At 35.3% G+C, this 18,380-nt stretch overlaps 1 protein-coding gene across 11 annotated transcripts in view; it reads left to right on the forward strand.

The window, feature by feature from the left end:
• Positions 1 to 18,380, forward strand: part of LOC128995356 (gamma-aminobutyric acid receptor subunit beta-like) — an 88,127-nt gene that overhangs the window by 49,796 nt on the left and 19,951 nt on the right. For 3 of the 11 annotated variants that reach the window (XM_054420349.1, XM_054420346.1, XM_054420352.1), the window contains exons 3-5: positions 4,047 to 4,114; positions 11,674 to 11,900; positions 17,518 to 17,600. In XM_054420349.1, the coding sequence (XP_054276324.1) occupies positions 4,047 to 4,114; positions 11,674 to 11,900; positions 17,518 to 17,600 (378 nt within the window). Of the gene's footprint in view, positions 1 to 4,046; positions 4,115 to 4,300; positions 4,369 to 5,861; positions 5,930 to 11,673; positions 11,901 to 17,517; positions 17,601 to 18,380 lie in introns of those variants that run through there. The other 8 variants (XM_054420348.1, XM_054420344.1, XM_054420350.1 and 5 more) reach the window with 4 other exon arrangements.

Below are 18,380 nucleotides of genomic sequence, written 5' to 3' on the forward strand. Positions count from 1 at the left end.
TTATGACAGGTTTACATGTGAATTGTAATTAACAGCTGATCCTTTTGTAGAATATTTTTAGCCACAGTCGTAGTAAACATATCATTCCGGGGGATTAAATGTACAGTATACAGAATAAATGTTACAGAATATGTTGCTGGACAAATATTACAGAAGAACTGTAAACAAATTATTCTCCCTTAAGATTCGTTCACAGATTTTTTCGATGTTGAATCTGCATCAAACATTTTTAGTGTTTATTGCCGTTTCACTATAAAAACACTGACATCTACCCTTTATTGACATCTAGACAGAGTTTACGTATTTGAATTTATTAATTCGTTTGACGGAGTAATAGGTTTTGCTTTCAACAGCTTTTGGTATACAATAGAAAAACAAGACGGAAATACTTTTAGGAGTTAATTATTTATATAAACTTCAACCATATCCGAAATTAACACCAAAACAAAAGTCAACTAATTTAACACCACGACGATGTATTTCGTGTTCAAAGTTGACATTTTTCGATCCAGAACACTCTTTGTATACCAAAGACTTACTGATTCAGTCTGATTTAGTATTCAGGCCTATGTGGGTTTACTTCCCGATTCAGACGTTTCCCTTGTCTTGGTAAACGTGTTACCACATTGTCATTCTAGTTCCTCTCGGTTGGGCTTCCATTTATTACACTCATTGTTCAGTCCTTTGTATTCTTCAGTCCTAAAACTGTGTACAATATCTTAAGTGTTTAACAAGAATATATGGCTCTAGAGAATACATAATACTTGAACCAGTATTGAACTTTCTTTAGTATCGTTTTTATCCAAAGAAGTATTCAGGTTTAATTACTATATATTTTACGCATTTTTGTCTTTCTGAGGGAAACGGTTCTCTTACCTATTCAAAATTCAAGCTATTGCCAGTATAGCTTGCTGTGTACTCTAGTGACCATTCGGGGGTTCGGAATCTGTTTTGACAGACTTCAACCAGATACACAAGAAATTATCTTATAATTCATGAACAAACAGGTTACATATTTGCTGATTTTTGGCCACATTATCCGTATTTTGTTCCCAGTTTGCCCCGAGTATTAGTATCAGCTGATATTTTGGTTTCGTCCCTCACATTTTTGTCCCCAGTCCCCTCCGTTTATTAGTATCAGCTGATATTTGTTCTCGTCGTCCACATTTAGTCCCCAGTTCTCTCCGTTTATAAGTATCAGCTGATATTTTGTCTCGTCCCTCACATTGAGTTCCCACTTCACTACGTGTATCAGCTGATATTTGGTCTCGTTGCCCACATTTTGTCCCCAGTTCACTCCGTGTATAGGTATCAGCTGATATTTTGTCTCGTTCCCCACATTTTGTCCCCAGTTCACTCAATGTATAAGTATCAGCTGATATTTGTTCTCGTCGTCCACATTTTGTCCCCAGTTCACTCCTCTTAGTATCAGCTGATTTTTGTTCTCGTCGTCCACATTTTGTCCCCAGTTCACTCCGTGTATAAGTATCAGCTGGTATTTGTTATCGTTCCCCACATTTTGTCCCCAGTTTACTCCGTGTATAAGTATCAGCTGATATTTGGTCTCGTTGCCCACATTTTGTCCCCAGCCCGCCTCGTGTATGCCCGGTATGTTAGGGTGGGGCGATCGATCGGCCAGCGCGCAAGCTCCGCTAACCATTCACCATCCCAACCTTTGTTCTTGCCAAAGCACTATTCAAAATGCTCTCTATTTTTGTACCAAATTGAAAAGTACCCTGGTCGGATGGCGTCGACTCGCCTGACTAACCTTTTATATAAAATAACATATCGACCTACACCGATTCCCAATTACTTTCAATAATTCTACTCGAGTTTCTTTCATACAGATAGAATTCGGTTAGCTGTAGGAATCCCGTGTTTTTTTTCACCATGTGAAGTAATGTAATGTAATGTAATGTAAACTACAGTAAAAAAATGTTTTACATAGTTTGGGACGAACTAAGTTAAACGATTCATTTTAACTTTCAGTTGAGCCTATAACCTTTCAGTTAACCTACAACGATTATAATACTCACCCTGATATATGTTTTAAATGACCATATATGCAAAAATCGCATTGAAAGTTTAAAATACCTTACAACAAACACATTACATATTCTACTATCATCACAATTTTCAAACTACCATTATGACACACTTTACACTACTAAGATAAATTTAAATGAAACAAATGTGACAGTGTGGAGGTTCTGTGAAAATTTGTGTTAATGATCATGTATATACTTCTGATAGGATGCAGAGCAAATAACAAAATTCTGAGGTTGATTAAAGTAAATCTGATTGATAATGGCATGTATGGGATATTTTTGCCATGTTGTGGGATAAAATTTAATGCTTCGCATTTCATTGGATCTGATTTGTCTAAGATGTGTCTGATTTGTGCCTACTAGATGGTGTGTGGTGAATGAATTTGAAGATTTTTAAAATGTTTGGAGATTTCTGTTCCCTAGGGTATTGTTTCTACAACTTTGGAAACATTATTTGTACGGACATTTGTTTATTTTACCACTCCTTAAAACTAGATAAACTATAATTTCAGTATTGAATGATGGAGTTATGACTGATGTAAAACTAATGTGCCAAAGCTCTAGAGATTCTTACCCCCAATTCACTTTGAGATAATAACAGTGTATGTTTTTCTGCCCCTTCTCTATCATCGGGATTAGGTTTAATGAGATTTGTCGGTGTAATTGTCTTCTCTACACGATGAACAGTTTGTAGAGGTTCAAATGTTCAAGTAGTCCAAGATAACTATTGTTGATTACTACTATTTATTCACATTCTGTTTATTTGTTGAAGTTACGACTTTATTTAAAAGAACGTTTTTGGATTAAACTATATTGTCCAGCGTGCAATAACTGCTTCTTCAGACAGATTCAGTGGTTATCTTTTGACCTCGTTTCATTTCAAACAAAGAGTGACTTTGGTGGTGATTGGATTCAAAGAACTCACTGGGGGTACTGCTTTAACAATATTTATTTTAAGACATACTGTAAAATTTCAATTAGGCAAATTTTGTTTCTAACAATTTTCCAGTTTCAGCATACAGCCCTATCAAATTATGTTGTCATTTTAAGGTAATACTGTAGCACTGTAATTGTAAATCTACAACATAAGGGTTTTAACTAATCTGTATAGTTCCTTCTTTTATACGTACATAGACACCGATTGTGTTTATTTGCCAGCAAAATGTTCTGAAAGGTTGAAGGTTGTTTGAGCTATCAAGTCATGACAATTCGTACCCAATTCTTCTAGACCTACTAAGGTTAGCATATCTTCCAGATAAAATAATGGTTTGTGTAGGGGTGTTCATCTGGCTAATTCATTGGATGAGTGCTTTCACACGATTCTCACAGGGACTGATCATAATGTGTAAATAAGTCATCGCTTTAACTTGGATTTTGAACAAAACGTTGGATGCAATGTGATGTGATTCTCGAAGTGATTAGTTATTGTGTGAAAATAGCGTTAGTAAAATGATGGGTAGCATGTTTGGATATGATTCTCATAGGGATTGGTTATGGTGTGAAGTGGGTAATCTGTTTATCATAGACTTCTAGCAAAATCTCGAATGTAAGGTGGTTGGATGTGTTTTCTCGTTGTGATTGACAAGTCTGAACTTTGTTATTCTTTTATCGTGGATTTCTATCAAAACGTTGGTAAATGCGTTTACGTGATTCTCATAGCTAGGGTATGTGAAGTTGTCGTTACATCATATGTTTTAGCAAAATGGATAATGGATGGTATGATATGACTTTTGTGGTATTTGCTAAATGTGTGTAGCCTAACTAACATGAAAATCTATTACTCTTAAAAAGTGATTTTTTTGTATTCTCAAGTGTTTGGTTGTGGTTCAAGTGTGTGAAGTGGGTGATGGATTAAATTAACGATGAATAGTGTTATTCTCATGATGATTGTGATCCCGGATGAGTCTCGTTGCGATTGGTTGAGTGTTGTGCTGATTGCTGATTGCTGATACTGAGTAGCTATCTCAGCCAGACCCAGATGCAGAGTTTCTGTTCCAGGTACCCCAGTTGAGGTCGGTATCACTATGTACGTGCTATCGATCAGCTCCCTGTCAGAAGTCCAAATGGTACTTCCATCAACTTACTGTTTTTATTCGCATCTCTTGTTCAGAACTACTACTGTAATCGTATCCTCTAGCTGTTTTATTTGTTTACGAGTTTGTGTTCTCGATAAATGTACTCTCTATCTCTGGCCCGATGATTTGGCATGTATGTTGTTTGGGGTCCATTGCTGAAGGACCGATCTCTTGCAGGTCCGCCGGTCGAAGTGGGGGTCACCATGTACGTACTGAGCATCTCGTCCCTCTCAGAAGTCAAAATGGTACCTACATTCTCTCTATCTATCTTCTCTACAACATTTACTGTTATGTTCTGTTTTCTACTTTAAGTCCCACCGATTGGATTCCTTTCACGTGGGTTTTGGCCAAGATCTATCGAAACACTTTGAACACACTTTGATGTTTTAACGCCACGTAATCCAGCAAGTATGTTAAATTGTCACGTAACACACCTAAATTCCATCAGTAATTTAGGTAGACGAAACTGCAATAGCAGCACGAGCACTTCACCCCTAAGCCACAAGCACATCTCACTGGCAATCTTTCCCGGCTTAAGGGTAGAAAGTGATACCCTCGATTGATGTTAACTTAGCAGATATCGATTGTGTCGAAGCGATGAGCCAATGTAAAGACAAGCTGTAGGTGTTGAGAGGAATCCAGTTGGCCGAACCTCACCCCCGCATGCCTCTAGCTTCACACCTGTACAATGGAGTTCATAGACGTTGAACGTAAGCTTAACATCTAATCCGATATTCAACTTGTATTAAGGTTGCGTTCAGAAATGGACCCCAACTCGACAGCAAACCCCTCTTCATTTGCCGTCTAAAAACAAAATTACAGTTTGTTTCTAGTAGAATGGAGGTTAAGGTAGTTGGGACCACGAAGCATGGTTTCGCTGCTCGGCGACTTCATAGTGTTGTCTGTAGGCAATTTATTTATTTATTTTCCTTTTTTTGAATGAGCATTTTGTACAATTCGTATCGGTGTGTTAGCCGCCATTAGTGACGACTTTGCTTAGAACTTATTGTTTATATGCTAATGATGATGTATTTTCAGGATGGAGCTACACAGACATTGATTGTTTGTATTTATTAAGTGTTTTACAGATTAATTTAGGTTCTAAGCCTTATATAATGCGTAATATATATTAAATAAGTTTGTAAGTAACTAGAGTACAAACTTCATCTTAAACTGTAATGTAAGCTATAAAAATATATTAAAATTTATTGTAAAAAATATTTAATAACTAACATCCTAATTTTTATAGGGCTGTAATTACAAAACCCTCAACTATAAGAGCTAATCCTATTTGAAAAGAAAAATGTTCATGTACATTTAGCCTACTTATAAAAAACTATTTATTTTACAAAAAACAGCAAACAAATTATATTTCCTCACAGTATAACTAAGTACAACTCAAGCATGTAACCATTCCAAAAATAAACAGTAAAATGTCAATTAACTTGCCTTAAACTATCTTTAAATTGTATTTAACGTATTATAATCTAACTGGTGTAATTCCTAAACCTGACAAACCTTTGTAGCAAATCTGAACACTTGGAGTTTTAACATTTCCTAAACTAACGCTGTGTAAAGTGGTATTCAATGTAAACATGTGTACATATGACTAACATGTAGTGCTCCTCGCTTACTCCTCGCTTCACCTCCCCGCAGATCTGGGTCGACCTCCGGCCAACCTCTAGAGGAGGTTGTCCGGAGGGTCCGAAGCAGTCGCTGACGCCCTCCCATGTTTCAGGGCCCCCAGTGGAAGTCGGAGTCACCATGTATGTCCTCAGCATCAGTTCGGTCTCCGAAGTGCTGATGGTACTAACTCACAACACTGGCGTCACTAGAACTTTGACTTTCAAGTGTTGTTTATTTGTTGGTCGTTGTCCGTGGTGTGCCCCACCTCCCTGTCCGAGCTTCGTCTCACGATTTTGTTGTTTGTTCGCTGCTTTCCTTCCATTCCTTCCTTCCTCTGGGGTGGAATGAGAGGCATTTTCAGGGAAATGCATGGGAGTATAGTTGTTGACAATTGGAACTTTAAACCTAAAAACTTTATATTTGACACATAAAACATGAAATATTGAAGTTTTATAGCATTGAAAAAAGTATAAATCGATAATACTTCATAACTATTGCAGTAAATATTAAACATAAATTTGAACACTAATGAAACTTAATCCACAAGGCATTGATGTCGAAGTGAATATCAACTATACGAGTTCCTTTAGAGGTTAGATCCTTCCCTTGACTAATTTTGTTTTGGAATTTTGCAGCCCATTTCACATGTTGTTGTAAGGGAACCGTACGGCGTTCCACATCTGCATGGTCGAATAATTTTTGTGAAAATACCTCTTTGGAAAATCTCAGTGTGACAGAACAAAACTCTTCAGATTTTCTCGAAAGACGTATTTCCATTTCTACGTGTGTACTGATATTAATATTGTATATTTGTAGTTTTGTTGTCATTGTTGGGTGTATGTCTGTACATTCAGTTCCATAAGTCATGGAACCCACTAAGCCTCATGGTGAAGCACTCATTCTAAAGTTTAGTTACTCATGACTAGTACTGTATGTTCCACGTTCAGTGACAGTGGAACTGAATGTGGACAACATCACAGGTCGCTAACAACATCACCATGATCGTGATTCCAGCAGACGACACTGCGCCACTTCAGCTACCAACCTCTATTGTTGTGTATTGACTAATTCTGACGTAGTCAACTGTTAAGCTGATTTTAACAAAACCTCATTTTGGAAATTTAACACTGTGTAACAAATTGTGTACACCATTCGTTCTCGTGAGGTTTTGTTGATCGAATGAGTAGATTGCCACTAGGAGGCCGCTGGTGGTTCAGCATGCGGCATGGCAGGCATGAGCATGGGCATGGCATGATCTGTGACGTAGACGACAGCTTTGTAGTGTAGTTGTAGTTCTATTTAGATGTAACTAGTTTTAACACTATTATAGTTATTAAAATAGTTGCTTATAAGATTGCTTTAGTATTTAAGAGTGTTAGGTAGGTAAGGTAAATCTTTAGGGGTTCGAATTGCTTTAGGGCATTTCAACAGCTATTTAGGATTGTTCTTTCAATAGATAATGTTTTGCTAAGGTGAAAATGTAGGGGAATAGGCATGAATTTAGTTGGATACGTTAAATTCAACAGTGAAATTCTAGCTTGTAGAATCGATAGTGCTTAAAATGAGCGCTTTGAATTAGTGTTATGAATTTTAAATATCTGTTCATGCCTATCTATACATTATATTACAAATTGAAATACATCTATGATATGTATACAGTAATTTTTAGCTGAAACATGCGGTTGTACAACATTTAATTAGTTAACATTGCATATCTCAATGATGGTGATATTAAAATAAACTGTTTATAAACAAAAATATACTGATTGATACTGGAAATCTCCTCAAAGTTGCATTGTTTGTACGTCCAATAGTTTTAAAGAAACTGAGTATAATCATTGTCTTTACCAAGTGGAACTACAATTAACGTGAAGTATGTCAATTTTACTATCACTCAAAATGTTCAATAGTTTTCACGGATTGAGTGGAGTGAATAAGTACTGGTAAAAAGTAAACCTACGTCGAAAAATAACAATGGATCATGAAAAACACTTACTAAATGCTGATAAAGAAATTAGGGAGACAATAATTAAAGCGACGTTAAGAAATTGTGGGTTAAACATGCTATGAAAATAAGATGTTTATTGCGACTTAACCAACACATTATATTCCTTACTCGAAATATAATAAACCGAATCAAACCAGGATTAAGTGATGAGAAAATTACCTATTTCAGGTGACTGAGTCAATATGATACAGCGGCCAACAGATAAATATATCGTTTATACATGATTTATACTTACAAACAAACAAAGATACAAATTTCACCGTAATGAAATCCCACAGGGAATTGAATTATGATAAATGTTTGAAAATAAAACATTGATTGAGATACAACCCTCACATTATTGTCTTTGTTTACACTTTTACACCTTCCAAATTCTTGTAAAACCTTTTCAAATTACAGAATAAAGTCAGGTGAAGAAAATCAGCAACTTCAGACAGACTAAAGATTAGTAAGCAACCACTAAAAAAGTATTACAGGCTGTAAAACAACGTACATTTTACACTAACAACCAAAAAAGTAAGAAATTTCGACGTCACAAAACTATACAGGGATTTCAGTTTAAGATAAATGTTCGAAAATAATTTCACTAAACCTCACATTTATTTTCCCACACAGTTTTCCTCTACAAATTCCAGTATAAAGTGAGGTGAAAAATCAGCCATTTTAGGCGACTGGCTCAAGATAATAATTAGTAAGCAGCCACCGGAGACTCTTCAGACGTCCATCGTTAGTCCACCCTTAGCGCCTTTACTTGAAATGTCGTCACAGCGCACCCCCCTCGCACCCCCTTCCACCCCTTCCACCCCACACAACCCCCTCTAGGTCTCTGGAGCATCAGTTAGGCGTCTCCGAGTGTGAGTGATTATTTAACATGAGGGATTGGTGTGATTCTTCAATATCATCTCCCTCTCTCAACTTTGTCGACAAATATTTACAAACTTTTATTTTTGCAAAGTACAAAATCCTATTTTTAAGATCCTGTATGTGTTACAGCATATTCTAATCAATGTGGACTTTGCTTAATCCGGAAATCCATTTGACAGAGTTTCTAAAGACTCATACAGCCAAGTATTGCACAGTTTATGGTTAAGTAGTTTAGTGTTTTTTATTTCCCTTTACTCTGTTATAATGGTGGTTTGTGTGATGTATACTATTGTATATACAATAGCTTATCTTTTCAGTTAGGCTTAGTATCAAACGTTTGGGTAAACTACAGAAATCAGTAATTAAGATAGGTAGCGTAATATGTCGAGAACCCATTGGATTATGTTTATTTTTATTTTTTAAACGGTACACAATTGAAATAGAAATGGGATGTCTACAAGTCAAGTTGAAGGTTTAAAACGCAACAAAGAGAAAAACACTGAGGATTTTTCGTGATCGTGTTTGTTTAAAAGTTCGAGTATTCAACAGAAATTAGTAATTTACATCACCTTACTTGTTCAGTTGCTCACTTCAAGTCCACTTTTAAGATTGGCTACAGCTCATGGTAATAGGGTATTTACTTCTATGATTAGTCTCAGAATCAATATACAACAATAAGAACAATACCGAGGATGTTTTACACTTTTTTCTGTCCCAAAACTTGGCGTATTTGACAGAAATCCGAAATTAACAACAGCTTACTTTAACTACGTCAAAGTTATTCTAGAACTCATCTCAAATTCAACATGACGATGGGATGTCTACTTCGTTAATCGGTACTTTGATATAATACCGACCACACATGTTAAAACCTAACCTTACCAAACCTAAGTGGGGACTATGGTTTAGGCTAGTTTAGGAAGATTTTTTGAATCTAATTAAAATCTTATTTGGAATCCGGTGTGTCGGTGTGGTTAGTATCATAACAAAGTACCCAATAATCAAAGGCTTAACACAACAATAAGAACGTGGAGGATGTGTTACAGTACTTTGATTCTCAGGGGTAAAGGTATCGGTTAGGGAAGGCTGCTCCTGCCCACTGATGAGGGCCGCACTGCGTTCCTGGAGTTGAGCCAAGCTCGCCGAGGGTTCTTAATTTTCATTTTAAACTCTAAAATATATTTCACCCTTTATTTACCTTCTTTTATTCGAATACAACCTTTTTCCCAAGAAGCTACAACACTTGTGTTTAAATAATCACGAAGGGAAGAGAAGTTAAAAGGCTTTGGTGTATTCAATAAACAATTTGGATTTGTTACTAGTTTGTTGGTTAGATATATTTGTGAACATAAAAGTATTGGACATAAAATTCTTATAGAATTTTATTAGCTGAGAATGAGAAACTTGAATTTAACCACCTAAAGATTGTGGTGATGTAAATTAGTGATTTCTGTTGTATTCAAGAACTAGTTAGCCATAAAAACTTAAAATGATGATTTACTTTATGTGTAAAAATATATATAAGAGTAGCACATGCTGTTCAGAGCTTATTTAACTATGTTTTGATCTAATGGAAACGTGGCTACATGAGTTACATACTGTAGGTGGGATGTCTATCATAGTACCCGAAAGTCAATGATATTGTTGAGTTTTTTGCTGAGTTGTTTTATGATTTAGTCGAAGGCTTGCCGGACTAAATAATAAAAAAAGTGATGGCGTTGTTACGCTTCCTTGTGTCACCCCAAATATCATTGCAGTACACTATTGTAGTGTACCAGCTCAACCATGTAGACATACTAATTCAAGGTTTAGCAGAGAATGCCAACAAAAAACTGCTTGGCAGTAAAATTGTACTTATAATTTATGTATCGAATTATTGTGTTATTAAATTGTTTACGTACAATCAATGCAACATTGAGGAGGATTTTCGTAATCGAAACTAAGTTCAGAAGCTGTTAAGCTCTTATTTAACTTTTGTTAAAGCTATTTAATAGGATTTGTAAACAAGAAAAAGGTTTATCAGCAAAATTTGTATATCTATAAACAAGAAATAAGAAACCCGCAAATTTAATAGGTCTTGAAAACAGGGTAACAATCAATTAAAATAAAATTAGTTTATCGTATAGAAGTACTTATTTTGAAGTTAGCTTTTAGTATTTTTTATTTCTGTACGATGAAGTACACATAGGAAAACCTATGCAGCTTTTGGAGTATAGGTAAGAGAAGTTTAGTTTTGTGAAAGGAAGGCCAAGCACATTTATTTTTAGCACATTTAATCCGAGCTAAACATATGTTTAAAGCTTATGTTAGAGCATGTGCATTTGACATTATAAAGTTAATAGTATTTTTAATAAGTTTACAAATTTTAAATACTAGATTATTGATGTAAAATTCATTGGATAGTATCAAAATACCTTAAAAAATTAGAGTTGATAATCATTAAACCGATGTTACAATATTGGTAAAATACAAACTACAAAAATGATTTGAATAAACGTTCTTCTCTATTGATTTACACATTATCAGGAGAAAGTTTTGGAATATCCTTAATTCAGTAAATTGCACTAAATTATTGTAGCATTGATATGTAAATAAACTTAAACTGAACAAAATGGCAACGATACGTCCAACGTATATTTATAAAATCAATACATTTGGGCTCATTTTAAACTCTTGTTGATTTTTAACAATGTAAAACGACTCCTCATAAGAACTTATTTTGAATTCGTCTAGGTATGAGAAAGAATACATTTTCAGTAGGTTATAATTCTGATCAAGCTTAAAACAGAAAACTCTACCAAAGATAACAAGAATAACAAAAACAACAAAATAAACAATAACAACTATACCACATGGAAATACTAAAAAAAGTAAAATTTAAATGATTCTATGACTTATACAATAACAATAATAATTGTCAAAATAATAATGCCTTCTCTTTTATATTTACAAACTAATCATACTCCTTAGTTACATTAACCTATGATTACTTATACTTAACCTCTTAAGTATCACTTTACACTTTACCTCTCTAATGGTTTTCCTTCTTCAGGACTTCACGTTGGACTTCTACTTCCGACAGTTCTGGACGGATCCTCGACTGGCCTTCCGGAAGAGGCCGGGGGTGGAGACGCTGTCCGTGGGGTCGGAGTTCATCAAGAACATCTGGGTGCCGGACACGTTCTTCGTCAACGAGAAGCAGTCCTACTTCCACGTGGCGACCACGAGCAATGAGTTCATCAGAGTTCACCATTCGGGCAGCATCACCAGAAGCATACGGTGAGTTTGAATTCCTTGCAGTGTGGATGACTTGGTGCTAGACTCTATACCTATGCTAGACCTGAAGTTGCAGCATTACCACTTGGATAAAATACATTAGTGGATTGGCGGTATTTGAACGTCGGGGACCAAATTCCTGCGCTTTACTAGACCAGCTCACTAATGTGAATGACTTTACTAAGGCTTCTTCGGATGATGTAGAATGTCAGGTCTTCGTCTTCTGGAGATCTCTGCGGCGGTGAACTTTCTGAAAAACTGGTCGAATTATCGTATGTCTTTAGTCGATTCCGCACTCAATTCCAACTCAGTTGTAGATTGCCTTGATAATGGTGGCTACAACGCTTGAAACTTCGATCAGTATTTTTGCCAGTTCAACGACTTCTCGTCTTGGAGATGTGGTCATATGACTTCCAAGATTTTGTTTTGAATGCAGTTTTATGTTTACTCCAAATGTTAAAGGTTTTAACAAGAACTTTTTAAAAAGATTATGCTTTTTATTTGATTTTCTTTTATTGTTGGATTGCTTATTGCATTTTGGCAGGATTTTTGGCCTATGGACCAATAAAATAAGTACCCAAAATCTTCGAGGAAAATAATATTTAACCATTGTAATCCCCTAACCCCATTCAAAAAATAGTAACTCCCTACAATTGCTGTAAAACCACTTACATTTTGCATTGGACTCGAAGTTTTGTAAGGTTTTAAGTCTAAGGCTTAAAACTAAATTATTAAAAAAAAAATGGAAATGGAAATCACCATATTTACTCCCCCCCCCAAATAGAGTCCCCTCTTCAATGTATGGCCACTATACCGTGTTATTGACTAAATCACTTTTAGTCGTCCTAGATCTTTGACATTTAGCAGCATTGCAGAATGGCGGTGGTAGTTGAATGTACGACCTCAGGAACCATCTAATTTCATGAAAGATAGATATAGAAAGTTACTATTTACATACAAAGAAGAGCTATGGTCCTAATAACCTAAATGTTTGAGAAATGTGGCATTTTAAAATTCCAACCCCCCCCCCCCCATTAGGTATAGAAACCCCATAACCGTTTCTTAACCACTTCTTTAGTTCTTGCCCTCCATTTCCCTGCTTAGTATTCCTATACGAATTTTACGAGCTTTTCTGTTATGAACCATCATAAAGCCACTCTTCTTAGGATCAGGTGACCTTTTCTATTGGTTAGAAAAGTAAGTTAAAACAATGCAAAGTTGTTCAGTGGATCATTTTATGTTTTTCAGTTGAATAAATTTATTTTGAGATTGATAAACTATTGTGTATATAAAAATCCTTTTGTTTTATAGTGGGAGATAGGGGAGGAGTGAGAGAGATAGAGAGAGACCACATGACCTTTATACGGTCAGCCAACAGGGCCAATTGAATTATCCTTTAGACCAGCTTCCCCTACTTTGATCCAATGATAGATGCATTATGTACCAATGTGTCAGAACCGACCGAAGGAAATTTAGTTTGCCTTTATCGTATTAGCATATTTCCTGTGAAAGGAGGATGGTTTAGTCTGCGGCAGAAGGAAAGGTTGTGGTCTCTTAGAGTGTATAACAACTCAAATACCGCTAGTGTCTGCAGCTAATTTTAATTTTATATTCAATAGAAAGATCATTGGGCGAGTGCAATCATTAAATAATGATATACTATCATTTGCAGCAAAATTGAAGATTTTTAAGCTTATTCGATGAGCAAAGACAAGAAAATCAGCGTAAGCTTTTAAGCCCCAAACGGTGTACGACGTTATATTAAAGCATATTTAAATACAAATAGGCTTTGGACTTTAAACTTGTTTAGAAAACGTTTAATCAATTTATATTCTTACACTTGATTACGAATTCTTTCTTGATTTAAATTACTGTTTCGTGACACTGTTCACCTGGTTGGTATTTTAGTTGAAAAAAATCCATACATCTAAAATCAAATGCATACAAGCTCATTTCATACAGTATGTAATGTATATCCTTTATGCATCATCGTATGTATGTGTCCTGTGATCACGTAAAAAGTTGTGATTAATCTTATCCCGTTATTTGAGTCCATTATTCTTTGACATCAACGAATCAAACAATAAAGATTCGCAAACTAAAACTAAAAAAATCAACCAACAATGAAACGCACAATGAAAGTACGTTTTGCCGGGTACTTTCAACGATATCCGAGATATTAGCATAAGATGTGTATTAGATCTATGATATTACAAAATAAGATTTATATCTTCAACCTTATAAGATTCATTTGATTAGTTGGTTACCATGAAAATATACAGTACATGACAGTGTTATTTTACACTATAACACTGCATCATTTACATTTTTATTATTATTAAATAGAATGTTATGTAAAACTTTGTGGTTTCCTTAGTTATTTAAGGCAATTTATTTCATCGATGTAATTTTGATCAAGTAAAATAGGAAAAATTATTTGGAAATAGTAGGTGGCTTGAAAACAGATTTAAAAGACTTTCTGGTAGGTTATTGGGGAAAGCTGCAAAATTATGTGGTTTGAGGGGAAGTTCCCCCACTATTTTTTTAGATATATGTTGCAGCTGATGGAGGTTTTTGCAAATCTCAGCTGTTGAGCTATTGCGTTAAAGGTAGGATCAAGTTGGAGAGGATGGATTTCTTCCCCTAAAACCACGTAAGTTTTGTGACCTAAGCATGGTTTACTGTACAGTTTAACACGGCCATCGTTTAGACAAAGAAAAAAAAGAGTTAGGGAAAGGGAGTGAGACGAGATGCTGAGCTGAGTGTGTTAGCTAGAGCGAGACAGGAAGCGGAAGGGGCTGAGGACAGGGAGACCACCTCCAACAGAGGCAATAGAATTATCTCGGAGTGGCCGTGACTCAATAATGGACATTGGGCTTCAACATACGCACTATTGCATTTGACAGAGCATACACTAGTGTATATAATGAAATGTCTACTTAAATTTACAAGTTCAACAAGGCCAATCATTATTTTATTTTATACTACTTATCTTACCACTTTAGTCTCAAGAATGGCTTGTATTGGAGCGATTTCTCAAGAACGGAGAAAATTATTACGAGTTAGGTTAAAGTCAAGTGATTAGGGGTATTTGAACATACAAATTCAGGAAATAAAACCCCAACACTTAGTAGCACCCTCGCAGTCTGTACGAACAATGATCAAAACGTTTATAGACTTTAAACGATAATTGGATAAATATTTCAAATAATCAACTACCATGATAGTTAAAGCATGTTTTACTAGAAATTAATTAAGCTCAGCATTTAAAAATAACTGCAATGGGAATGAAAATTACCTTCCTAGTTCGACACATGTCCTTAAGTTTCTAATTCGTTTGTACTGTTTTAAATGCTGCCTTAACACAAAAAATAGTGATCGGATATTACAACAACACATCATCTAACAGTTAATCTGTTTGGAAATCACTAGGCAATCACCACGATGACGTCAGAGGCTTCGGTTCTAATTTGCCGCAGACTGGAGAAGTGATATTCGCCTATAATTATCAATGGCGGGCGGGTGATCACTCTATAACCGTGTTAAGTCACTTCACTGGATCGCGATTAGCAATCGCGGCTAACTAACCATTACACCAGCCAAGCGTTCGTCTCGTTACCTACCAATTTCGTCTTCTAAATTTTGTATTTTTTTTTGTTATTTATATAAGTTTTTTTAAGTTTTTTTTTTGTGTGGATACAGCGAAATAATGGTGGATGGAGAACAGAGTGGGGTGCTAAATGATATATTTTAAGCTCCAGATGTGTTTGCTGAGGAAAAACACGTGTCTCAGATGGACTGGAAATGAAATAAAGAGGGAAGATAAAGCTATGGTAAAAATAAATGTGGAAGGAATCCCAAGATAACATGAGACACCCAGGACGACGAAATAAGAGGTGGAAAGATGAAGTAATAAAGCCCTGAGATTGATGAGAGCTAACAAAGAAGATGAAGAGGATCGTAGTAGGTGGTGGATGAAGTTGTTGATGCAAAATATCTTTTTCAGCATCAATGGCTCTAGGAGTAAGAGTAACAATAATACAAGTACTATTTGTTGACCATACAGCCTAGACAGTCCTAGATAGACAGCTATAACTGAAAAAAGTGTGAACATAAATTGTACGGCGTGGTTAAAGCTATGGTTCCACAGACTGCGGAACTTCCGCTGTGCGACAATAATCCGCGGAAAATTACGCAGCGTAAATCTGGAGGGGGTGGTTCCACTGACTGCGGAAATAACGTTGCGGAAATTCAGTTCTGTCCAAACTAGCGACGAGTATGGAACACAAATATTTACCATAAATACCATTAAAAAATATAAGTGATATTCAGACTTTATTTTTAATTGTGGTTATTTTTATTGTCAACTGATGTTATACCTAGTTTTTAAAAATCACCTTATTAATTTTTTATGAGGATGGTGATAGTAAACATTAATAAAATAACAATTTGAATTTAAATTATAGTTTTATTGATACACGAATAAAAAATACAAGCCCCAAAAAGAATAAGGTTATTGAAATAATATTAGGAAACTAAATTATCACACTCTTCTCCGCTGGCGGAATCCGCACTGCCACTGCTCTCAGACCAAAATGATTTGTCCGCCATGCGGAACCGAAAATTCGGGATGCGGAAACGCACTTTAGTGGAACCACACACATGGGAACTCCATTAAACCAGCGTCGTTGTAATTCCGCAGCGGAAAAAAACGCACCGCACGGCGGATATTCCGCATCCTGTGGAACCATAGCTTAAAACTGTGTAGTTACCGCCATGTCTAGATAGATCGCAGCACTAATCCTCAAAACCTCATACCGTTCAGGGGAAAATATCTGAAATTTGAAACATGTATGCTTACAGGAAACGATAGTGAGACTTGAACCGTTGAAACCAAATAAAGTAACACGGAGATTCAGGGTCGATTAAAATTAAATCTAAATCATTACCTGCCTAGCATTTATAGATATTTTTTTAGACTTCGTGACCGTCAAAAATGCATAAAGGGTATATAAACATACGTTTTGTTTTATAAACCGTTCTTTCAGCTGAATGTTAAACAATTAGTCAAATAGGTTTTTGGCTGGATATAATAAGAATCATTATTTTGTATTTTTTTATAGAAATTGATAATATTCTAGCTAGGGAAAAACATCAGAGTATTTGAGACTTTAGGAATATAAGATGCATTAATGTATTCCTTATAAATAACTTCTTGATCAGCATTGTACGTGTTATTAAATTTACGGAAAGTAAATAAAAGAAACGTCTTATAACACTTAAAACATATATTTACGCTTATACTGTTACTCACAAGACGGTAAATATACAAAAAAGATATTCGCCTATTGGGTCTGATGATGATTGGAGTGTCCAATCGAAATCGATCACCACTTACCATCTTTTTTTGTATATTTACCGTCTTGTATAAGCAGTATAAGCGTAAATATATGTTTTAAGTGTTATAAGACGTTTCTTTTATTTACTTTCCGTATTCCTTATACTAACATAGATAACATGAAAGGCCCTAATCGAATATGGCTATAATGGAATATGTATGGCGCCATTTAACTGCGGACCAATCATTTACTTTTATCCATGCAACTCTGTATTGCCGCAGGTTGACGATCACTGCGTCATGTCCCATGAATCTGCAATACTTCCCAATGGACAGACAGCTCTGCCATATAGAAATAGAAAGCTGTGAGTATCTAATGTAGGTTAGACAATGTTAACTGATTATATAAACAACTTTGAGTATTTAAAATAATAAGTACAGAAAAAAAAAACTCAAGTAATTAATTACGAAATACAATTCTCTTTTATGTGCAGCTATTAGTTTGGAAAATATAAGAAATAGTTGAAATTTCTTATTTTCATACCTAGAGAACCATGAATTTAAGTCATAATACATTATTTAACTTCAGACCCATTAAATTGGTTACGGACAAAGTTCCGCATTTAATATATCATTATAGCTAACTATACATTTAGTTTGAAGACCTGTCTTCTTATAGGACTGTACCTTCCTAGCACTGCACCGCGCACTACCATACTCTCACTTTAAAACCTGATATAACATAGTTATAATAGGTTAATCGATTTGACCCTAAAATAATCTTCTCGCAGTAGTCAGGATTTGCAGTAAAATCCTGACTATTAATTAGTAAATGTAGAGAAGACCAATTAGTAAATGTAGAGGTAAAATGTCACTATAAATTTTATATGATCTTTCCAGAATGTTAAGACATATACAAACACAGTAAAGGTACTTTTTTACAACCATTACTTTCGAATAATTTAGATTACTAAATTTAAATAATAAACAGCCAACACGTATTTCACCAATTGTACACTGTAATATAACCAATGCTTAGCCTTAAAACTCATTCAATACAACACTGTTATTGTTTGAATGAGTTTTGGACTTGATCAAAGCCTTTCCAAGATGTTTTACCCATGTAAATGTCTTAACATTCTGAT

Source organism: Macrosteles quadrilineatus, unplaced genomic scaffold (assembly GCF_028750875.1).
Source record: "Macrosteles quadrilineatus isolate MER2022 unplaced genomic scaffold, UCM_ALF_1.0 Scaffold_5__1_contigs__length_97177068, whole genome shotgun sequence".
Taxonomy (NCBI): Eukaryota; Metazoa; Arthropoda; class Insecta; order Hemiptera; family Cicadellidae; genus Macrosteles; species Macrosteles quadrilineatus.